The sequence below is a fragment of the Cynoglossus semilaevis genome, chromosome 9 (genome assembly GCF_000523025.1).
Source record: "Cynoglossus semilaevis isolate Cse_v1.0 chromosome 9, Cse_v1.0, whole genome shotgun sequence".
Taxonomy (NCBI): domain Eukaryota; kingdom Metazoa; phylum Chordata; class Actinopteri; order Pleuronectiformes; family Cynoglossidae; genus Cynoglossus; species Cynoglossus semilaevis.
Genome location: NC_024315.1, coordinates 12342953 through 12367884, shown reverse-complemented (window position 1 = coordinate 12367884; position 24932 = coordinate 12342953). Strand labels below are relative to the sequence as shown.

The following is a 24932-nucleotide window of genomic DNA, read 5'->3' as shown; positions in this document are numbered from 1 at the left end:
GTGGGTGAAGTGCTAAAAAATTATGTTTATGTTCCTCCTGTGTGTCACCTTGATCTTGCTGGCGCATCGCATCCACATCCAGGCTCTGGTTCTCCTTATAGAAGAGTCGAAAGCGCTCAAACATGTGTGAGTACACTTTTGCTGCATCAAAAGCCACCTTCAGTGATTCCTGAGAGAGGGAAAATAACAAATCAGAGCCAAACACTTGCAGTACCGTGTACAAAAAGTACGTTTCATTTTCATCTGAAAACTGACCCTGATTTTCTGAACTATGTTTTGGAGCACTCCATCTGTCCCAATGATGACTTCCAAATCAGGGCCATTTGTATATTTATTCTCCAGTGTCTGAAAATAACAAACACACAAGATTACAAACTAATCACAGTGAGGTTTCTCATCATGGTGACACATTATATGAAGTGTATGAAGTTTTCTCATTTTACATTAGCATTTTATATATATATATATATATATATACACACACACACACATAGATAGATAAGATAGATAGATAAGATAGATAGAATAGATAAATAGATAGATAGAATAGATAGATAGATAGATAGACAGATATCCTTCTCCTATGCTCAGTGGCCCCGACACTGTCGTGCTGTCTCGCTCACTCTCGCTTGGTTATTTTACTCAATAATAATATAAAATGGTAATATATATATATATATATATATATATAAAATAGTATTATTATTATTGTTTTCTTTGTTCAAATTTATTTTTTAGATTTTTAGATGGGTTGAAAAAATATATATATATATATAAGATTAGATTTTTAGATGGGTTGAAAAATTGTATGTGGAATCCGCACTTAGCAATTTTGGTGTGAATGCCCCATTCGTCAACAATCCCTCTAACTTTGAAATATTTTTCCTCTTATAATCCTCATTTCTAAAACAGAGTTCTTCCGCTACCTCAAACTCTCCAGGTTGAATAAGTGAATCCAGATCTGCATCTGCTGTGAGTGTGTTGACCGACGTGACTGTCGTCTCAAAGCACTCAATGATCTCACTCATCGTTTCCTGTAACATGAGACGTAGTCAATTGTGTGCAGGTTAAGAAATGAGCGATTAAAGTTTAATTAAACAAAACACACCTGAAAGTTATCCTCAGAGGGGTTAAAGGTCAGAGCATGACTGTCCATCGACAGCTCCGACATAAACATCGGTGGAACCTGAGTGTTTTCTGACTCAGCAGACTAATGAATAAAACACATTAGTGTTTACCAGTTAAAAGGTACATTTTTACTTTTTGTCTCTAGGATCTAAGCATTTAAACATCAACAAACGGTTTTCTTCATCCAACCTTCCGATCCTGCTCTTCATCATCAGCCTCGGTGTCAGGCTCAGGGGGTTGACCCCAGCTCTCGATGACAGCATGAGTTGGTGTTTCCTGAACCTGCTCCTGTAGGACAGTCAGTATTGTCTCTGCTGCGTTGACCACCAAGGTGTGCAAAGTGTTGACAACCAAATAGTCAACAAGACGGATGAAGCTGGTATGGAGAGAGGAAGATTCTTTGTAATTGGGTAAAGAAGAAGATTTTACAGATTTGTATCCTGGTGCTGACTGCAGGCAGAGTAGGAGCAATTTAGGACTTTTCTTAAGATCACAAGGAGCTATGCCCCCCAGTGAAGGGGAACTGAAAACTTTGAGCAGTTTGTTTATTTTTTGTGGATATTTCTAGGAATGTTTGGAAAACAACACATTTTAGTTAACATATGACCATTGCTGCGTCATTTTGACTAATTTGGGGTAATTTTTTACTACATTTGACTGAGCCTAATTATCTTGTTAGCTGAGAGCATGCTATTTTTTATTTAGTGATAATTGGTTAACAATTTACTAGCTGTTATTTGTTTCCTTGTTTATTTAATGTAACTTATCATTTAAATCTCATGCATAAGATAATCCTTTTCCATACAAAGACCTCCCAAACAACATTAGTTTCCAGCCAGGTACCCCCTTTGCAAACACACAGAAAATGCTACAAAATGAGTAAGAAATTATCAACTTTTACAAAGGTATTTTCTTAGTTTTATTCACTATTCAACAATACTCACGTTTGTTTAGCACTGTTAACTTAGTAATAAAGTGTTGGTCTGCTCCTTTGCTCTATTTCTTGTCAAAAACCTGTCCATTTTGTGCTAGCTAGCTACGTGCTAGCTCGAGAAACAGAGCAGCTTGATTACAGGGCCAAACCGCCAGGTGTTCCAGTTGCGTCTGTCACACGAGGTGCGTTCAGGTACCCTCGGAAACTTGACGATTACTGCGGTTTGCGTGTTTTTCAGTTCACGACAATTGGGTTTAAACAAATAAAAATAATTAAATGTTTTTTGCTTATCTTCCCCTACCCAGTGGTATGGAACCAGTGATGTTCTTGCTGTAAGAATAGAGCACTCATATGTGGAAAAATAAAAGAACTTGCATCTGCACTTTGTGTACCAAGCAAAATAAATAAGAAAACTATGTATTATAAACTACTCACCAAATGAGGCGACTGGAGAGAAGGGTCCTTTTGATTTGCATAATGAGTGTCTTCTGATCACCTGGGTCACACGGAAAAGCCATTCAAACTTTAAACACATTCCACCTCATACATTTTTCAAAAGCTAATAATGACCTGCAGCAATGGTGAATTACACATTTAACTGGTTGAGGCATTTCTTATTATAAAATATCAAATATAAGTTATTTTAATTTTCCTAATATCTGCTTCTTAAATTTGATCCTAATATAAGAAGTTTGGTCATTTCTACACTTGAGTTCTAATGCAATTTTAATCAAACAATTAGATTCAATCAAACATTTAAGGAGGTTCATTTCTTTTCCAATTTTTGGTCATATATTTTTTGTTTCTAATAGCAAACAATTAGATTCAATCAAACATTTAGGGAGGTTCATTTCTTCGGTCATACATTTTTTGTTTCTAATAAATTGCAATTTTTTTTAATTACCAAAGTTTTGGTTTTAATAGTACTTTATACCAGCTGCAGGTTTCTACCTCTACTGTAATATAATATATATATTAAAGCTAAACTAGTAAACATGTCATAATCGTGCAATAAATAGTTCATCGAGTATTAAACCCTTTTTTTCTCTTGTTATATTGATGATTTCTGTTGCTCACTCGCTCTGACATTTAAATTTTCTTTTTCAACTGCCTCCAGACGGCGGAGCTGATTGAACTAATCACTTAAATCCAGACACACCTGTTAACTTGCCGTTTGCTCTGAAGGTCCCTGTTATACACTAATGTTATGATGGTGACTCTGACTCTGGGGGTAACTTTGAATAAATGTCATCGCCATGACAAGGAAAAACGGCTGTGGTTTTAAATTTGACTTGATAACAATAATGTTTGCCTTTGTGATTCAGAAGAAATCTTTTAACTGCACCTCATTTTGTTTAAAGACTTTGCAAACCAAATGTCACTGCCTTTGCTTTTTTTTTTTTTTTAAATACAGTGTACTGTACATACGCACTTGAACTGTTTGACTGAGACTCCAGGATGTAGCCGCGACAGGCGCAGACTGTTAACTCCTTCACCAGGTCTTCAAACTGCTTCAGGTCTTTGCATCTCTGACAGATATAAACAGAGAAAAAAGGTAATTATCGCTTTCCAGGGATGTGCAAAGAATGTGTAAAATGCACAATTTTGAACTAAACAAATTTCAATATCCACCTCCTGTTGCTGTTTAAACTGATACTCCTGGAACTCCTGCAGCGTGAAGGTGTGATTTTTCTCTACTTGACACAAGCCAGTGTCGATGATTTGGCAGCACATTTTCCTAATATCTATCAGAGAGGGACTCAGAGTCTGTGGGACATTTGCAGATGTTAATAAGGTCTATATTATTAGTTGGATATATAAACTATGTAGTAAATTTGATATCAGCACGAACTTATACCTCACCTGACTGACGATGAATAATCGGTTTCGGAGGGAGTCGCGGGCCAAATGGAACTTCTTTGCGCGAACTTTGGAGCGCCAAATGTAGAAAGGTTTCCACTTTTTGAAACGGGAGAAGAATGGGATGCGGGTGATCTTACAGTGGTGGTCGTACTCCTCCTCCCAGCGCTCCAGCGTCACAAAGTCGCACTCGTCTTTACGCACAGACACCACGCCTTCCTGGGTGATCATCAGGAAGTCGTCTTTACTGTACTCGTAGATTTTAACAGAGGATGTGTCTAGTGGCTCACCGTTCTTAATGGAAAAGGGACGTTGGGGTAAAGTAGGGTATGTTTCTGTTTTCTGGGAAGGAAGGAGAAAAACAAAGTAATTATTTTAAAAGTGTATCCAAGATCAATTAACAAGGTAATATTTGGCAAGCAGGGCTACAAAATACCACACAAATCTCTGATATTATCACTATCCTTTATCACTAGCCATCTACAAACCCAACTAATTCATATATATATTTATATTTATTTATACACATATAAACATATAATTATAAAAACGTACATATATGCGTATACAAATATACATATATTCATATATATAAATACATATAAATATGCACTTATATACATATATGCACACATATAGATTTAAATATATACATAAATTGATTGAACATCATATATACATATATATACATAAACACATATTTACATATATTTTATATCAGGGGTGTCAAACTCATTTTCACCAGGTGACCATCAACAATACAGTTCCCCTTAAAGGGCCGGCTGTAACTACTCCATATTGTATTAATACATGTTTCTGAAATTGATTATTACTTATTCAAATTACAAACATTGTACAATGCTTTTTGTGATAAAAAAATATTCATCAGGTTAGGAAACTCAGCAGCATGGACGTTATGGTAAGGCAATTAAACACTTTTTAAGGCCACACAAAATGACTTGGTGGGCACGATTTGGCTCGCAGGCCTAGGGTTTGACACATGTTCTCTATATGTTAGATACAGTATGTTGTATTTAACTAACTTTTTCCAGCTGGTGTCCAAGCTACATTTCAAATCCCACCATCTTCAGCTGACCTTTACAGCCTTGTCTGCCATCTTTTAGACACCACCACTGTCTCCAGACCTTACATCAGAGCACGTCTGTTGCTTTGAATGGCTAGCCACAGGTTTCGCAGTTCACTTTCAAGCATCCATTCATGCATCTTCACCTTTTCACCTACTTCAGTATTACTCCCACACAAGTAATGTACTGTGTCTTGCTTCTAGGGATTTTCACTTTCAATCTTCTCCTCAGTGCAGGCTTCCACATCTGCAGGCTCTCCACCACCTGCTCTGTACTGTCACTACAGATTACAATGTCCTCTGCAAGCATAATTGGCCATGAAGATTCCTGGGACACTTCATCTGTCAGGCTGTCCATCTTTCTGTTTTATTAAACAGGTTGAAAGTACAACGGCAACCTATTCTATTCTATTCTATTCATACCATACTGTCAGTTTACACTCTGGGCATTGTATCATCACAGAAATAGATCATGGCCACATCTGCATACAACTATAGAGCAGGAGCGCTAACCCACGTCTCACCATGCGGCCCTCAATACGTGGCTCTCTTTAATGCACTGCTATGCAAGGATATATTAAGTACGGCACTGCAATCACATACTTCTCTGCCACTCCTGCCTTCCTCATCTCAAACAAGACCACTGTTGCTCCTTTTAAATCCTGTCATATGCTAGAACCACAAACACAGTAAAAATGTTTTGCATATCTGAATTTACACGTGAAAACTGTATGTGTATAGCACCAAACAATTATAGGCCATTGGGGAAAAAAACTTGCGGGAATAAATGAGAGATGAATATTGACATGCTTTTCACATATTGAAAGCGCAAATAAAGGAAAGAGGCTCACAGATATTTAAGACAAATCAGAGTTACTGACCTTTGGAGTGGATGGCAGAGGAGGCAGGTGGACAGGCAATCTTGTGCGTTTCCTGTGTTGCTGCTCTTTGTGTTGAGGTAAAGGTGACTGAATGTACCAGCCTGGAAAATACATCCTCTGTCTTGCTTTTAGAAAATCCGGACATGGTTCTTTTCTTTTTACAGGCCTCTTCAGCACAGCCTATTTCAAACAGGGGGAAGTTACATCTATTAATCATTGGCAAGTGTTTATGGTAGAAGAAACAATGTTTTTGTTCAGTTCATGGAAGTCAAAACATAAAGTCTGTGAATCAGAACAAACCCAAGGCTTGAAGAAGCTGAGTAGAACCAGACATTATTTATATACCATTTTCCTGCAGTGCTCTCCAGTGAAATAATACATTTGATCTTGTGTCAGCTTGAAATTATTTCTCCTCATTTATACCTGTGGGTCTTTAACTTGCAGTGGAGGCCTTGGGGAAATGGAGGAGCTCTTGAGTTTCGGTAGCTTGTTAAACTGTTCTTGGTCTGTAAATGAAGGAGAGTTATAATCTGCAATCTTTCCTTCAGTTTAATACTTTAAAGCAGTACAATATGAGACTTCAATACAAAACAATCCTAAAAACCAACAATTTGTTTTCAGATTTTTACCTGTAAACTTGTTATCTGTTCTTTGGACGAAGGGACATGTCGGTGATGACCTTGAAAATCCAGAGGCCATGGCATCAAATTGCTGTTTGTCACAGAGAAATATTATCAGAGATGAATAAATAAATATACAGTAGATAAATAAATATAAAGATAAATAAATCACTTATGCTGTATTAACCTGCAACAGCACTGGCCGAACTGACCACAGCAAGACACTGACTGCAACGACTACAGTGACACACAGACCACAATGACTGGAGCTACATAAGCACCAAGGGCAACATCAGTACAGCTAATGCATTCACGGCAACAACCGCAACACCGCTGATTACGGACAGCATCTACGAAAACAACCACAATGACCACAGCCACACACTGACAGCACTGACTACATGGTCACATCAATAACACCACTGCAACTGCTGCAGGAACTACGACTACTACTACTACTACTGCTGCAGTTGACTCTAGATAGATGGATAGATGTACTTTATTGATCCCAGGCTGGGAAACTGCAGCTCAAACCGTTTATCCATATTACTTCACACAATCACTTCCCCATCCAACAGATACTGAGCCGACCCACCCTCATTGAGTCCCATGAGCCAAAAAGTGCGCCCACCTTGGCTCCACTGAAACTCACCTGCAAAAATGCACTCAACTGACAGGCCGGACTCACACTGATGGTTGACTTGGGTCCCAGCTCTGCGATCGCAGCCAGCTGTGGTTCCCTCACAGCCACTGGATATAAGTGACATCACATACAGTGCCTGTGCAACCATATCAGAATGGAGGACATCTTCTCAGCCTCCCAATGCTGTGGGACACATAGTCTATATAATGGGCAACACGGAGTGTGGTTTGGACTTCTTTTTGCCAATGATCCTTTGGTCCCATGTTTGAAAAATAAACCCTGCCCTCGCAGACTGACGGCTTGAGGGGGCGTTGTTTATGACATCTCTGCTACTTAGTTAAAATTGTTTTATTTATTCACTTTTAAACTAAATAACATGATAACTAGTTTTAATATAAAGCTGGTGACAATTGCATGTCTTTCAACATTCTGGCGTCTCCATGGGGGATATGCGACCTTAGCATTTGCCTCCAATTCCTATGGTGCGAGCAGTTGTTCTGGCCCGGTCAATTACATTGAGGACAACTTTTAGGAGAACCCACGGTGGAACAATTACGCACAGGAACGCAAGACGCAACGGCCTCTGTTACGCACATGCTGCGCATTTTAAACTCCATTCGACAAAATCTGTTACGCACATGCTGCGCATTTTAACACCATTCGACAAAAAAAAAATACAAAAAAATAAAAATAATGAGTGTACGTATTAATTAGTTTCGTACTTATTTCCGTCATGAAGTGTGGAAAAACTGAAGGGCAGACGTAGTATTTTATCAGAAGAACATTATACAAGTCAAAGAGAGTCAAACATACGTACCGAATCCACAACCTAAAAAAGGTATTTGTGCATCAAGTTGAAATAGTTTATCTTCATGAAACGATCTGCCAAAGTTTCTGCTGAGAACTGAGGTTGACAGTTTCCTAGCAACCACCTCCCCTCCCGGCATGCCTTGCAACCAAGCGAAGAGACGGCGCTGTTTTTAACCCCCCCCCCCTTTTTTTAGTTCACAGTAAAGACAGTTGAAAACCACTCACAGAACAGAAGACAGAATTATTTAAAACAAATGTATAAATGGTTTATCTAATATAGTTAAAATTTTACATTTTACAAATCGGACATATAAATTAAGATTCAGTTATAAAATGTAAACATAATGCAACTAAAGCATTACAAAAAGGACATTGATAAACCAAAAGATCAGAAAAACAGAGAAGTCATTGATTGTAAGCACCAGTTCCTTAACTCCCTGCCCCGAACCCCCATATGGCATGAAATACACAAAGGTAATTTAAAAACAGTTCCTGTACCAGACCACATCTTTCCCCTGTACTTCTGACATAAAATGGTTAAGTCACAAGCTCTAAGACATAGTTATTCTTTTCAAATTAGGGGTGGAAAAAAACAGAAGCTAGACCAATGCCTGTTGTAGAGCCCAAATCTTTTAAGCCGGTTCCCATTTGACTTTGATCAATCAGTCCATTGATCAACTCAAGGTTTACCAAAGATATAATAATACATTTGTCAGCATTGTTGGAGACGCCTTGGATGTGATGTTATATGTTTCAATGAATAAAGTTTAACAGGTTTTGAAATGATAACAGTCTTAAAACTTTTGACTTACCATCACAGTCATACAGCTAGGTAAAATGATGTAACTGAAGCTGATGGTACAACACTGTCAACACCAAGGAAACATAATCACACCTACTAGACTAAACAGTCTGGTACATTAGAGTTCTCTCACCCACCTCCAGTTTCTCACTTCATCTCACTTTCACTAACACGCACAGGATACTGCCAAACTGAACATAATTCCTTTCAAACACTCTGGACTCTTGAGTGAAAAATGTAGAGCATATTGTGTTGTTTTCCATTATTTGCTTTTTTTCCCTGCACTGACGGGCTGCGGTCAAAACTAAACATTAGTTGAAGGTCAGGATCTGATATAATGGCTAATCCAATATTTGTCAAACCTTTTACATCAGAAAATATCATACATCAATATGAGTCTTCACTTACTGGTCTGAGCCCAGTGAGTGTAAGTAAGTCTGAGTATAAGTCTGAGCATCTTATACTCCGAAGCGACTGTACGTTTCTCCGGAGTATATGTCAATGAAGATTCTCAGTCATCCAGGTCATGGTCAAGGTAAATAGTTCTGTTTGGACGTGAAATCTTGAAATTTCACATCCAGTTGCCTAACGGAACTCAATCTCCAGGGTATAAGTCGAACCAGCCAAAAAATGCATAATGAAGAAGGAAAAAAACACAAACCATACGTACAGTATGCAAGTCGCTTCAGAGTATAAGTCGGACCAGTGCCCTCTAGTGGCTGTCAGTGTGAAAATAACAAACGTGAAATTATACATTTGAATATATAAGTCACACCTGAGTATACATCGCAAACCTGACAAAGAATTGAAAAAAGAGTGCAACTTATAGTCCGGAAAATATGTATAAAAGAACACATACAGTTGTGGTTTTCACTTTATGCCAATGACTTCACATTTGCTCTCTCTTATGGCCTATCAGGTACCATGAATACTTGAGGTTTTGTTTTTATAAAAGAATGAAGAATTGACGTTCCACGTTACAGAGTCTCTGGATCAATAGTGGCGGCTTTCCTTCTCTGAGATGTCATCAGAGTCAGCTGTTTAAAGGGAGACAGGTTGAAGAACTTCATTGATTAGTTAATTAAACACTGAAAGAAAAAATTCTATATTTGACAGCAGGAGTCACAACATCGTTTTTTTCTTACACATTCAGTAAATACCTGCTGGGTAGCGTTCACTGCCTTTTGTTCAGCCTGTGTCAGTCGTTTCTGCAGACGACTGGACTTCTCTTGATGCTCTGACATCAGTTTCTCATACTATATTTACACACACACGCACGCACATCAATTATATGACATCAAAAGCAGAAAAGTCACTGGGTCTTTACTTAATTAGGAGCTTTCGTTTGTTCCTCCATTCAACCTATGGCTTTCTCTGATGTCAATCTGCTCTGATCCTCAACCTCACCCCCATGTGAGACAAAAGGTATTATTCATCATGAGCATGCAGGACACAATACATACGTTCTGCATAAAGGGAAACTTTCCTCAGCTCGCGTTGGAGCATTTTGGAGAAAAATTATTTATCTCTGACTTTTTTTTTCTTACTAAGGAAAGACACTTTGTTTAATTTTAGCTGTAGAGACCTGAATAAATGCATACATAAAAAAACTCCAGAAAGTCGTAGGCTAGGTAAATTTGCTCTAAAACATAATGTTGATGTTTGTAAATCAAATAAATAAGTGTTTTTTGCTTCTGGCATTTGTTTTCGCATCACCAACTATATCATATAGACTGTGGTCAAATTGGATGGAAACATTTTTTTCCAAAAAAAAAATACATTGCACCAGATTACTCGTCACATCTGACAAAAAAAATAGAACAAAAGTCGCACAAATATTTTTGGAAAATTCAGAAGAATCCAAGTATACATGTTTCATCTGGAAAATGATTTACACATGCTCATCAAAATGGACCAAATAAATTAACGTATAAGTTCAGTTGTCACAAGTGTTGACAGTGCCCTCTTGTGGCCAAGAATGACATGAGTATATAGTTGATAATATAAATTGCGTCGGATTATGAGTTGAAGAACCAGCTAAACTACCAATCCACCACCTAGTCTGAAACACACGGAATTTGCACTTTTTTCTTTTGAATCAGACCACAGTCATCTAATCCCATAGAACAGGTGTTCAAACCCACCATGTGACCGGTCACCATGTCAGTGACATACAGTGTTACCAAATCCCTGGCCAGGGACGTACCTAAAAACCCCCACATACCTCAGCTATGGTAACGTGGTTAGTTTCCAGCTGCATCTCAAGCTCGTGTGATCGTTGTTTTTGACGACTCAGCTCTGCTCTGAAAAACAAACATTTACGGGAAGAAAAATAAGGGAGAGAAATAGATAAGAACTAAGCTGTCTCACCGAGGAGGGGAGAAAGTCCATTTATATTATTACTTTATTGTCAAGTGTTTCAAGATGTTCAACATTTCCAATAAAAAACTCAGCACAGTGCAGCTGCTGCTGAGGTCAAACCCACTTTAAGTAGTTCTGTAAGTCAATTTTGGTTTCAGCCTTTATCAACTAAAAAAAAACCCAAACAAACAAAAACCCCACTCCACCTCTGCTGTGGCTTTCTCTTCAGTGATTTAGTTTTGGCAGTATAGCTTTTACGGCAAAAAAGTTCAAGACATAAAAGTATCCTATGAGCTTTTTCTTAAAGGCTCTTTTAATGACATTTTTTTTTATCATATTTAAAAAGGATTATAACAACAAAGGCAGGGAGCGTCTGGAGAACCAACTTGCTTCACATTTACCTACAGAGTGAAAACACTTGATAGATCATCAAAAAGTGTCTGTTTGAAGTTTCTTTTTTTTATAAACTCATGTTTCTCTCCCTCTTCACTCGTGTTGTCAGAGGCTCTTACTTGAGGCTTTTGATTTTTGTCTCAAAAGCGTGAACCACATTCTTGGATTCTTCCTTCCAGCGCTCAGTGGTTTTTTGCTGAGCGGCGAACAGGCGTGTCAGCTGAGCTGTGGAGTTTCGGCTGCTGTCTTCCAACTCCTTCATGCGTGCGCTGAGTCCCTGCTCCTTTAGGCTGCACTCGTGCTCCATCTGAGACACCTGGGCAAGACAGGGGACACAGGTGGTGTTGTGGAGTTGGGACAAAACAGGAAAAATAAACCGTGTAATCTTATAGAGTTAGAAAATATATATTTTCAGCATAAGAGACAACACATTAAGTGGTAGAGCAGGCGTTCGGCTGTAGATGGCAAATTCATTGTTCACTGTTTTTGTCTATTACTTGACTTGTGCCATTACGCCACCTTGCCTTTAATGTATGTAATTTTTCACTAATGGCCTTTTAGCTGTGAAAGAGTCACTTTGCTCATTTTGTTGTCAGTATTTGCAAAAAGCTAACCACCACCTCTCAGCATTACTAGAACTCAAGTCCTTTTTTTTCGATAGACATTTGAAAAGGTGAGAAATTACATCCACACACACACACACATATACACACAAAAATATAAACCACACACACACACACACACACATACACACAAAAATATATAAATATACACATATATAATGCATACACATATATGTATATAAACACATATATGCATATATATAGAAAAAAAATTGGTGGATTTTAGTTGGACATCTTAAGAGTAGATTGCAGAGCGCTTCGAAAACAACTTTCGACTTCACTGTGTCACATGTAGACTTACTTAATAACCCTAAGCAATAATAAGTGAATATGCAGTGGATCAATTGGATTAATTGTGCCTTTAAATATGTAAATTAAAAAGAATCACAAATTACTTAATAATATATTTTAGTGTTTTGTGGCAAGGCTTCTTTAAAAAAAAAAAAAAAAAACTAGTCTCCTGGTCCTCAAATTTAAACTGTTCGATGGACAACAGGCGACTTGCTAACTCTTTAAGCCAACACGTACCACCACAATCTCCTGCATCTATCAGCCACTTTGGTTACCTGTTGTTTGGCCTTCTTCTGGACCAGCCCCGTAGATTTGCGCAACTCATCCATGTCCTTACGCAGCTGCAGATTTTCCTGCTGCAGTTGGAGCCTCTCGTCGCTGATGCTAACGCAGTCATCCCGGGCTGCAGCCAGAGAGCTCTGCAGCCGACGCACTTCCTCCTGGCACCGGGACAGTTCCTCGCTGTAGCTGCAGGAGGACGTTAAGGACATAAAGATCATAAAAGGCAGACACCCACTTAAATCTCTGATATGAGTGGCAGCAGCCTCTTGGCAGCAACGTGTTCTGGTCGCTGTGCTTTTGGATCCTAGTATAGGATTATACTACAGTATCTGCTACTGCACTTACTCCATGTCCATCTTTTTGAGTTTGTTCTGGGTGCTTTGCAGAGTCAGGCTCACGTCTTCCTTCAGCCTTTCTGCGTTCAGACACCTCTGATGAAGAGCATCAATCTTCCTGAACTCTGCCGGCTCTGCCCTGCCCTCCTTATACACCTGACACACAGAGGCATTCAAACAATTAATATATTATACCATACGCAATCTTGACATTTCAATTCTTCGACAATATTTCGCAACACTCCGAATGTGCTGTGCAATACAAATATCGAGTACTGCACAGTATATTCGGAGTCTTGCAAAATATTGTTTAAGAATTGAAACGCTGCACTGCAATCTTATTTAATCTGGATAGATTTGATGGATCTGAGCAACATTACTGCAGTATTATGGGTAATATTGTCGTGATATTGAAATTTAAACTCTGCAGTTTTTTGTTATTTACTTTACACTTTCTTGTTGGTAACACCAAGAGCCTCTCCCCCTGTCAACAGTATTATACACACGTACTAAACATAGGCTGAATATTCACTAAAACATATTTATTAAACACATAATTGGGCGCTTAATTTGTCCGCCTACGCTCAGCTGTTGCTGTTCCACACTTCCAATGTTAACTTTGATAATAACCTTCTCCAGTTCCTCCTCTGCAGCCTTCCTCTCTCGCCGAGACCTTTCAATCTGAGACTCTTTATCTGCACACTCCTACAGAGAGGCAGAGGCAGAGAACAAGGAGAGTCGGGCAGGAGGGTGAGAGGAGGGGTTGGAGACAAAATGAAAAGGATGTGAAGGCAGGTGCAGACACACAGAGGAGGATTATGGGTGTGATTATGAGTGGAATTTGTCCTGAGAGGAGAGGATCTCACCAACTGCAGGGCAGACAGCTCCTCGGCCATACGCTGGATTTGAGCGTTGCACTGCTTGCGCACATTTTCTACCTGTTAGGAGATAAAGTCAAGCAGCTCAAATATGGACACTGGCCACAGGGAGCTGGCAGCATAATTGCTTTGCATTTTTGTGTCCTAGAGGCCGTAGCTTTTATTCCACCAAAAGTACATGCGGAGATAGAGAACAGACTGAAGGTTAGAAGTTAAAGTGAAACATACTGACTGTGAGAGTAATTGTGTGAACTTGCAATCTTAAACCAAGTTAAAAGCACATTGGGAATTCAATCAAATGCAGGATCTACAGTACATACAGGGCTGAGAACTGATTCAGATTTGCATCATTGCAGACAAAAAAAAACTTTCAGTAACTTGATAAAGCGATGGTAGTTATCATTTATCACAAACAACGGGCCGTAAACTGCAGCACTTGCTGAATTGTTTTCCCCCCAGAGTTAAAAGATGATATCATAAGATTTAGGTCCTCAGTAAATCTCTTTACTTCAGCGAGGCTGCGTATTGTTGGCTTAGAAAATCTGGTTTTGCAAAGTGTGAATGTTAAGTAATAAAAGCTGTGGTTGTTCTTTTAGCTTTCGATTCTTACGAGGCGTTCACACCAAACGCGATAGGCAGAAATAGATCGTGAGATCCAATAAGCGACAAGTTTATCCCGATGTCACCTCTCTGATGTTAAGCAAAGAAGTTTGCGAACAATGCCGGACAAGCTTATCATCGCCGTGCTACGTTGTCTCAGGACTGGAAAAAGGAAAGAAGTGGCATGGGCTAATGTAAGTAGGTGGGACTCTGGTAAGTTGTAAGATTGGCCCCGGCTGTCATCTAGACGGAGCTCTCGGAGGAGACAGTGAAATTTATCATGAATCATGAATCATCATGAACCCAGACAGAATATATTTCTCAAATATTTCTCAAAACCGGCCCACTAGGGGGTGCAATCCGGCTCACTTGGTGAATATTAAAACTGAAAAAATGCTTGTGCACTTTCAGGGCAGGTAAAAAGATAGGTAAGATTGTTTGACCAGTTTGCTTCCATGCCACATGTCTCACAAGATGTCTCGCAGATCCTAGCTAACCATTACTTGTTTTATAGCAATATTTTAAAATGGCGCCACAGCACAGTATATAGAACAGATTTTATCAATTCACTCAAAAGGTGCTTTCTCCACTTCCCACTCTCTCTTTTCTGTGCTTAACAGTAGCACTCAGCTCACAGAAGCAACGGAGACAAGGGGAACAAGAGTACTGCACGAGGTGTTCTTTTGACAGTATCAGATGTACTTAATATTAATTTATTTGAACTACTAGTGCTTAGCATAAGTATTCACCCCCTTGGACGTTTTATACTTTTATTGCTTTCATAAATCAATCATGGTCACAAAATTTGGCTTTTTTTCCACATAAAAATGTCTTGGAAAAAACTCTTAAATGTCAAAGTGAAAACATAATTTTATAAAGTAATGTTAATAAAACAAAATTACATAAAGAAAATAATTGTTTGCATAATTATTCACCCCCTTTAAAATTCAATACTGGTCCATCCAATAGGTGCCAATAGTGTCACAATTATTAGTATAATAAGTAAAGAAAATTAGCAGATGTACAAGATTGAATGAGACTTATCCAGTGCTGTGATTGCAGCCAACAATTATTTTTCTTTATATAACTTTGTTTTATTAACATTACTTTATAGAGCTCTGTTTTCACTTTGACATTAAAGAGTTTTTTCCAATCAATTTTTGTGTGAAATCCCCCAGAGTTCAGTGAAATCAATCATGAAGAAATGGAATGAATATGGAACATGTGTGAATCGGCCTAGATCAGGCTGCTCTCATAAACTAAGTGACCGTGCAAGTAGGAGACTAGTGAGAGAATCCACCAAGACCCCTCCGACTACTCTGAAGGAGTTACAAGCTTCAGCTACTGAGATGGACTCAGGAGAGACTGTGCATATAGCAACTGTTGCCCGGGTTCTTCACTGCTCAAAACTTTATGGGAGGGTGGCAATGAAAAAGCCACTGTTGAAGAAAAGTCACATTAGATCTGGACAAAGGCATGTGGACGACTCCATGGTCAAATGGAAGATTCTTTGGTCTGATGAGACCAAAATGAGCTTCTTGGCTATCAGACAAGACGTTATGTTAGACGGAAACCAAACACTGCACATCACCAAAAACACACCATCTCCACTGTGAAGCATGGTGGTGGCAGCACCAGGCTGTGGGGATGTTTCTCAGCAGCAGGCCCTGGAAGGCTTGTAAAGATAGAGGGCAGAATAAATGCTGCAAAATACACTGAAATCCTGGGGGACAATCTTATTCAGTCTGCAACAGAACTACGGCATGGAAGAAGATTTATTTTCCAGCAAGACAATGATCTAAAGCATACTGCAAAAGCAACACAGGAATGGTTAAAAAACAACCAGGTAAATGTTCTGGAGTGGCCGAGTCAAAGGCTGTCCATGCCTGATGCCCGCGCAACCTGACAGAACTTGAGCAGTTTTGCAAAAAAGAATGGAGAAAATTAGCAGATGTACAAGATTGAATGAGACTTATCCAGTGCTGTGATTGCAGCCAACAATTATTTTTCTTTATATAACTTTGTTTTATTAACATTACTTTATAGAGCTCTGTTTTCACTTTGACATTAAATAGTTTTTTCCAATCAATTTTTGTGTGGAAAAAAGCAAAATTTTTACTCTGAAGGAGTTACAAGCTTCAGCTACTGAGATGGACTCAGGAGAGACTGTGCATATAGCAACTGCTGCCCGGGTTCTTCACTGCTCAAAACTTTATGGGAGGGTGGCAATGAAAAAGCCACTGTTGAAGAAAAGTCACATTAGATCTGGACAAAGGCATGTGGACGACTCCATGGTCAAATGGAAGATTCTTTGGTCTGATGAGACCAAAATGAGCTTCTTGGCTATCAGACAAGACGTTATGTTAGACGGAAACCAAACACTGCACATCACCAAAAACACACCATCTCCACTGTGAAGCATGGTGGTGGCAGCACCAGGTTGCTGTGATGCCCAGTGATGCAACAGTGGCGCCCCAGCACAGTGTGTCAAGAGACAGTGACCTTATGTTTGTGTCTGAATGATATGTTGTTTCTCCGATAAAGCTGTGCTCATTTGGTAGCTTCAGTTTTTTTTTTTTTTATTTCATTTCTGCCTGCAGTTTACAAACAATGTCTTGCGTAATGCTTGTCTTGTCTGAAAGAAAATTGAGCAGGATATTGATTGATGAGCCCTATTACAAAAAAATAAAACACTTCAAGCTTTGTCAAAAAGTTTTATGCTCCCACTCCTACTCTGCTCTACTTGTATCCCCTAATTCCCTGTCACCTTGCTCCTGACACTATCAAAGAAAAACAGCCAAATAAAGGGATTATAGAAGTTAAAGTTCAACACTTAATTGGACTGCTGTTAGATCCCTGCAGATCCTCGCTGACACCCTTAAAAAAAGGACAGAGAAAAAATATTGGACATTTTGTGCGGTGAGGAAGACGTCAACCAGCGTGAGGCAAGTTTGTCAATTTCTTCCAACATAATGTTTAAATCTCTCATTCAGAAGAATATTCCAGTCATGCATGACGGTCTGAGTGCTTGCTGAGGTAAGTCTGAGGTCTGACTACAAGTCTGGGTAGTTTGGGGATTAAGTCCTCATTGAAAAAGTGAAGGGCTTTCGTAAAAACCTTACTCAGTTTGGCAGCATTGTTTAACTCTAACCTCCAACTTCACGACTAAATGACCTGTTACTCGGAGTGAAAAAGGCAATTAATGCAGAGTTTTTCCACATCAACAGATAAACTTTCAAAATTCCATCTTGGTGCTGAAGGTCAGCCACAGACTAAGACGACGGCCTGCACTGCGGTCGCACTCGGCTTCATTAACAGGATTAAACAGTTGAAGGGCTTGATGAAAAAGACCCATTAATGGAGCATTAATCACTATGTCCCTGAGTGAGGTTAGATAAAAGGAGCAGCGGTAGAGGTTCAGAATTAAGTGTGTGTGTGTGTGTGTGTGTAGATGTGTGTCTGGTTAAAAATGTCACAAACATAGCATTTACTCCGGACTTATTTTCAAAGAATTTATAATCGGCAAATTAACATGTTTGTATCTCCTCTGAGCAGTGCTGGTGTGGAGTCATTAAGAGAAGAAAAATCAAGTTTAAAAAAAAAAAAAAGATTTAAAGGGGACAAATTATGCTACTTATATGCAAAGTAATGCGTTTCCTTGATGTCTAACTAAAATGTTAATAAGCTGCTTTGGTCGAAAAAAGAAAAAAAGAAAGGACTGATCACAGCTGGCTTTTTTACACAAGTGTTTAACAACCCTCTTTCTGAACGGCATGTTTCAGGGCCTTCATCTTTAAATGGTAATGAGTCACTGCATGCGCTGCCTACCTCTTCCGCAAGGGGACAACCTGAGGACAGCTTCACATAACCATGGCAACGGCTGAGCAGTGGGAGAGAAATGTCTGCACTGTCAACAAACAGTCCACGTGTATGGCCTTATTTTAGCCATGCTTCAAGAACCAGTCCAGCACTGAAGATTGTATTAATGTTCCAGTACTTTTAAAAGATCTGGGAACAAGCCAGATGGAGTACAACTACCCAATATGTACACTGTGTCGTGCGGTTAAAAAACCCACCTCTTTCCTGGTGCGGACAGCGGCGTCCTGGATCAACTGTTTGATGGCCGCCTTTGTCTTCTCTAGTTCTTCTATCTTCTGTTTCTCTCTCAACAGAGCCTGGAGGGAAGGGAGATGACAGGCACATTATAGAAGGGCAGTGGCTGCTGGGAGAAAACGTCTGACATTTTTCAGAGAGAGAGAGAGAGAGAGAGAGAGCGGGGGAGAAAGAGAGGGGGAGGGGGGGGGGGAGAGAGAGAGAGAGAGAGAGCAGGCCTGATGAGTGAAAGGAAAGGACTCTGAGAAGTTGAGAAAAGATTAGAGTCAGTGCGAGAACCGAGCTTACCTGGTCCTTCTGCAACACAGCTTCCTCGGCCATCTGGACACTTTCTCGTAATTTGCTCAGAGCCTCGTATTTCTCCTCTTCCAAGGTGGCAGAACGTGCCTGAACTTCCCCCAACTTTGTCTCCCACACAGTTTTCTCTCGGCGATAAGCCTCTGCCTCCTGAGAAGAAGCCTTCAGCCTGGCAGCGGAGAACAGTGGTTAAAAAAAACACCCAAGTATCTGAACCTCTCGAGTCTAATGAAACAGAACATTTCCCTCCTGGATTGTACTATAAAGGTGCACCATGGACTTAACTACTGTTAAAACTGTTAGGATGGATCTTTTAATTAACTTTCTTGTGTCGGAGCTGCTGCAGAGTTTAATGTGGTCACCTGGCCTCTATCTGGCTCAACGCCACCTGGAGTTGCTGGAGCCGTCTATCAGATGCTTCCTCCCGGCCCTGGGCATCTGCCACGTCCTCCTCCTAAACACAAAGGCACGCATGCAGCAAAGTCTCACATAGTTTTCAGGTTTCCAAAAGTTCTTTAGACAAAAAACTTCCAATGTTTTGGACTTTTCTCTTGATATGGCAATTTTTACGAAAACAAAGTTTTGTGGTAACATTGTCTGAATATCAAATATATATATCAAACTGACACAATTGTCAACTGGATTGTGAGGAACAATGGACTGAAAAATATTGCTGAAAACAACAACTCAAATTTTGAAAGCTTGAGGCATTCAACAAACCATCATGAAGTTGTAGTATTATTTGAATTTTTACGCGATTTAGTAAATCCACAACTATGCTGTGATTAATCAGAATAAAATGTTGAATTGTTTGACAGCGTTATTTTTTTTACTTCAACATCAAACTTTGATGACCAAAGGGTCATTGCTCCCTGCAGTGATAATCAAATTATATTTTCTGAAATTCTCCCTGGTAAGAACGGTATGACTGATAGAGTATTTAGATAGAAAACATAGATAGATAGATAGTCTATTGATCCCAAAGGGAATTATTAATATTTTGTCAGTGACCAATGTATTTTTTTCTCCTTCCATCTCATACCCGTCTCTGCATCTGATCCTGGACATTTTGCACAAACTTGGTCATTTCGTCCACTTTGGCTGTGGCTGTCCTCAGTTCAGCTTTGGCTTGCCTGCAGCAGTAGATCAGAAATGAAACAATGACTTAGGCACAGCACGAACAGACTCTTCCATAGAATATAACATAAAGCATCCTGGTCACTTAGTTGGATCAGTTGTTACCTGAGCTGGCTGTGAAGCTCCTCCATCTCTGTGCTCTGTGCTGTCACCGTCTTCAGAAGCTGCTGGTTGGTCTGTGTGTGGCAAGACAGACAAGACTGCCATATGTGGGGCATGACCCAGGGCTAAAACCTAAACGTAGCCTTAAAATCTTAATAAAAGCTTCTTTTAGTCATTTAATATTGTACGTTCCGCCACCTCAAACAAAGACTGAAAAAGCCTGCTCGTACAAGAAGTGAGGAGAGTGGGCGACGCAGAAAGGCTTGTTCTCTCATTAAAAATGCATCAGTGGGGTATTGTATTACTTTGTCCTCACACGCTGTATTATGCCCAAAAAATGTGTGTTCAAAGGTTTGAGCTCCTTCGTAAAAAGAGTAATTCCGTCTGAACAGTGCGACAATATTGAACCATTTTAAGTATTTATCAGTGACTGACAGAGAAAAGAGAGCGGCAGAGAAGAAAAGACAAAGAAAGTACAACTGTAGCCACTGTTTCCATTCTCCATTGTGCTCAAGGATTACCACGTGAAGTGACAGTCCATTATACGTCGCAGACAGTTCAGGCCGTCCACCAGAGTGATTAAGAAACCAATTTGCTTAGTTGCAAGATTAATCATTAGAGCAAGGTTCATTTCAGAGAAACGCCGGCCATTTCGATCCTGTGGCTAATTAGGAGGCAATAATTTAACACGCTTCTAATTAAGCGTCACTTACCGAGTCCAGGTTCTGATTGGTGACCTGGAGTTTGTGTGAATGCTGCTGGAACTGAACAAGTTGATCCTGTAAAAGGGAAAAGAGGCAATGTTTAATGGTTGACCTAAACTAAGGTGAAAACACTTTCAATAACTAAAAGGTTGGTGACAATAGCTCCACCTAGTGGTATATGTGATCACAAATTTATGATTTTTTTTTTACTCTGGATGTCAGCCATAGATTGTCCAACCTTGAGCTGTTGTCTTTGAGAGTTATAGATCTGTCCATCGGAAATTGTTTTCTGGTGGATGTGTTGGAGACGGTCCAGCTCCTGTGTTGCTGCGTGCCACAGCTCCATGGCCTGAGCTCTCTCCTAAACATCAAGAATGACAAAAATACATTAGACTTGTGTTTGCTCAATTGTGTTTTTATTTTTTTGATGTAATGACCTTTGACTCTGAGAGTTTCCAGGTTTACTTACAAGGTTTTAGGACTAACCTTTAGTTGAATAAACAAAACGTATATTTTGGCTGAATAGGAGTTACAATTTTGTATTTTCAAGACATTTATTTTAGGATATATTGAATACATTTAGGACCACTGTTTGTATCTTATTTGACCATTTCAGCAAAAGTTTTTGCAGATTTTGCCTATTGGGCATCAAAAACTCAAACAAGCAGGTCTAACAACATGTTGAAATAGAACAAAATTACTGAAATTGTTTTTTTTTTTTTGACGATTCACACCGGCAGGATTTGAGAAAATGTTTTTAGATTTGTCCTTAAGTCACATTGTTCATCAACTAATTTATCAAATATTCACATTTCTTCTTGTCCTGAGGGCAGAAAGTACATAAATAATTACACTTAGGGCCACACAGTGGGCAGGTTGTCTGTCCACTTGCTTCACAGCAAAGAGATCACGGATCTGATGCCCAGTAATAACTGACAGGTCTTTCAAAACGAGTTTGCATAGAGTTCAAAAACATGTGTATCAAGGAAAGGGGGAATGCCATCTCAGCATAATGACGGATTAGCTTAAACTACCACACAACATTGTGAAACATTAGGCTGAATATGAAAAACAACAACTTGCAAAAATGAAACAACAATCACTCTTTAAAGGCCCAGAGATTAAAAGTCAACGCATTGTTTGCTTTTCCCTAACTCTCTACTTCATCATCTTCAGGCACAAAAACACCCGTCGCTGCTGTGAAGTCAAAGTAGGTAACAAATGCAATGTACCATCGAGAGTTAAACCAGCTGATGTCTCTGGCAAAAATAGACCAACCACTTAATGATAGCGGAGTGAGGAAAAAGAACTAAATGTTCGGAATTTCAGTCTCCAATGACTGTGACAGAGCCAGAGCGCAAAGCAGCCAGATGGTGTGTACACAGGCTGGGAAACAGCAGACAAGCATCTTCTCTTTGTTTTTTTATTGAGACAAACAGTATGCAGATGACAGTTAAAAAAAACAATGTTTGTCATAGTGTAATGAATCTAAACATTTAGACAAGACACCACCTAGTGTAAGTAAAAGTGCAGACCTGCTCAGACAGCTGGACTTGCTCTTGGAGGTTTCTGACGACTGTTTCCTCCTCCTGCGTGCTGCCCTCCATCCCTGCAGCCACGGGCAGAGCATGCAGCTGCTTCTCCACTGATTCCCTCAGCTCAGCATGAAGGCTAAAGATGACAAGTGTGGATAATTCAGATCATATTCCTGATAATCTGATGGGCTCACTTCCACCCTTGAAACTATAGGTATTTTCTAAACTTTTCTATTCCAAACATACACATTTCTAGTTAATGAGCATTAATTGAGGGTTAATTGTGTTTGGTTATATTGATTTTAAACACCTAACATAATAATAATAATAATAATAATATATTATATATACATATATACAGTATATACCAGAAAATATCTTAAATAAAATACATTGTTGTTTATTTTATTTTTTAATTATCAAACATAATTACTAGTCTGTGTTGTTCCATTGTAGAACAAATTCCCTTTCACCAATGAAAGTTTTATTTTACCTTTCATTCTCCTTGACGACCCTTTGCAATTTCACTTTAATGTCTGACATCATTGTCTGGTCCATCATCAAAAACGAAAAGAAAATATTGTGTTAAATTTCGATGCATTATTGGTAAGCTGCAACAGAACATTACTTTTGAAACTTGACATTTAAAATCCCGTTGGTATGTCACCTCATAGCGCTGCAGTTTGTCCTTCATGTCATCCATGTGTCGATCATACTCTCTGATTAGAGGAGCCATGATGCTGCAACAGAAACATGTAATTGTAATTGCATAATATCTGGAGAATTAAAGTCTTTCTGTAGTTATAACATTGACATGCAATGTTAAAACCTGTCTGACCTTTTGTCCGAGATCCAGTGCCCAGGATGCTCTTCTCCTTCAACCTAATAGAACAAACAACATTTAGGGAATGAGAGTAACAACACCCCTTACTTTGTAAAGTTGTTTTTTTCTCATTCATACAAAATACTAACAAAGTTTTAATACTGAATTCAAACACAATTTTAATGAACCACAATTAAAACAACTCCAAAGCACTGAACAGTAACAAAACAGTATAAGAAATACCACCAGAGAAATAAAAAGAAGACAAAAGAAGAGAACAATTAAAATCCAAACACTTCTCACCAATTGATATGCATTTTAGAAAGACACCACTCAGCAAAAGTCTGTGTTTAAATAACGTATGTAAATTTCACTTAGAAAATACACTGTTGGCAAACAAAACAAATTCAACAAATTCTTTTTCTTTCACTTCAAATAACTGGGATCATTCTGCCAATTAATGTGCAGTATGTTGATGATCGTTACTTTTTACCTGAAATGATGTGGACTCAGTCTGTTGGTGGCGCTGATACTGGTTAAGAGCAGAATTTAATCTCTGAACTGAAAACAAATTGACAAACAGGTACAAATTAGCAAACACTAAACACCAAACCAATTAGCTGTCAATAATAGAGCCACATCTTTATTAGCATGGTTGAACAAATATGACACACAACAGTAGAGAGCTGCCAATCCAATACTGTATAGAAATCAGCCCTGGTAGAAACCATAACGAGTCTCATAACCCACTTTTGTTTACATCAAGTGATTTACATTCCACTGCAAAATTAAATGGAGCGTAATGCGCATTGTTTAGGCGTTGCAAAATGTCCAATTCACACATTGACACAGCAAAACACACGCCTTTTTGAAGATTGCAATATTTATGTAACGAAAATATATATTTATTCATTATTTGGACACACAAGGAAATAAATTAACATACTATTTTCACTCAGTACATAGACTGAACTGAACTAATAGAAAACGTTTATGTTGTTATAGCTATGACATGCTTAATTATGTTGGCAGCTATAAGCCGAATGGAAATTGATGGTTATTCGTTTTTATTGTGTCGGTGTGGCCAACAGTGTACTGTTATAACTGCATTTGGTTTGTCCCCTACCTTGATCACGCAAATACTCAACATCTTCATCCATGGTGACCAAGGGTGACGTTGAAACAGCTTGTTTTGATAGGTTTAACAGGTCACAAATAAGGATGCAAAACGGAAATGACCTTCAAATGTAATTCTACGCAACCTTTTTGTTCGTTTTCAAGATCGCCAGAAATAAACGACTGAATCTGTCTACCTCATTCAACAATTAAACAGATATTTGGGCACTTTGTGCGGTTACTAGGTGTCGCCAGCGTTAGCTAGCGCAGCTACATGTCTACTTAACACTCCGACAGGTAGAACAAATATCTTGTTTGTAAAGCAGGTAAAATTATAAAGAAATTAGATTACGCTGGTTAAAAATTACATTCTCTTCAAACAAATTAAAAAAAAGTTAAATAAATCTATTAAAAAATCTCACTAGTCGCCATTCTGTTGCGCCGTCCTTTTTGAAGCAAACACAACAACCAATAGCTATGAAGCTGTACGTCACTGAAATGAGTCCGTATATACAAACAAAGGGTTCCGCGCTGAAATAGTTACGCACAAATTGTCATATTAAAAACGACAATCACTGAA

At 38.9% G+C, this 24932-nt stretch overlaps 2 protein-coding genes across 2 annotated transcripts in view; both read right to left on the bottom strand.

The window, feature by feature from the left end:
• LOC103383910 (dynein heavy chain 6, axonemal-like) overlaps window positions 1-6800 on the bottom strand; it is a 55489-nt gene extending 48689 nt beyond the window's left edge. Inside the window, 12 exon segments of the mRNA XM_025058692.1 lie at window positions 49-169; window positions 256-345; window positions 927-1034; window positions 1109-1210; window positions 1318-1504; window positions 2498-2558; window positions 3495-3591; window positions 3695-3829; window positions 3926-4264; window positions 5888-6067; window positions 6311-6393; window positions 6517-6800. Coding sequence (XP_024914460.1) covers window positions 49-169; window positions 256-345; window positions 927-1034; window positions 1109-1210; window positions 1318-1504; window positions 2498-2558; window positions 3495-3591; window positions 3695-3829; window positions 3926-4264; window positions 5888-6067; window positions 6311-6393; window positions 6517-6586 — 1573 coding nt within the window. The 5' untranslated portion in view covers window positions 6587-6800.
• Window positions 6801-9618: 2818 nt separating this feature from the next.
• sclt1 (sodium channel and clathrin linker 1) lies at window positions 9619-24837 on the bottom strand. Its single transcript, XM_008317232.3, has 21 exons — window positions 24363-24837; window positions 23730-23797; window positions 23252-23295; window positions 23081-23153; window positions 22907-22962; window positions 22414-22549; window positions 21117-21239; window positions 20888-20953; window positions 20178-20248; window positions 19978-20068; window positions 19298-19389; window positions 18927-19104; window positions 18602-18700; window positions 13914-13985; window positions 13678-13752; window positions 13058-13203; window positions 12706-12898; window positions 11636-11832; window positions 10987-11065; window positions 9923-10018; window positions 9619-9799 (listed from the first exon to the last, which is right to left on the bottom strand). Exons 1-21 carry the CDS (start codon window positions 24394-24396, stop codon window positions 9740-9742), a joined length of 2049 nt encoding a protein of 682 aa, XP_008315454.1. The 5' UTR covers window positions 24397-24837; the 3' UTR covers window positions 9619-9739.
• Window positions 24838-24932: the final 95 nt, after the last annotated feature.

Coding starts and splice junctions, on each gene's coding strand:
- sclt1 (XM_008317232.3), bottom strand. CDS start 24,396: ATGGATGAAGATGTTGAGTATTTGCGTGATCAAG. Junction 18,701..18,926: donor CTGTGTTGCAGAAGGACCAG/GTAAGCTCGGTT, acceptor CCTTCCCTCCAG/GCTCTGTTGAGAGAGAAACA. Junction 11,833..12,705: donor AGAAGAAGGCCAAACAACAG/GTAACCAAAGTG, acceptor TGTCTTGCCCAG/GTGTCTCAGATGGAGCACGA.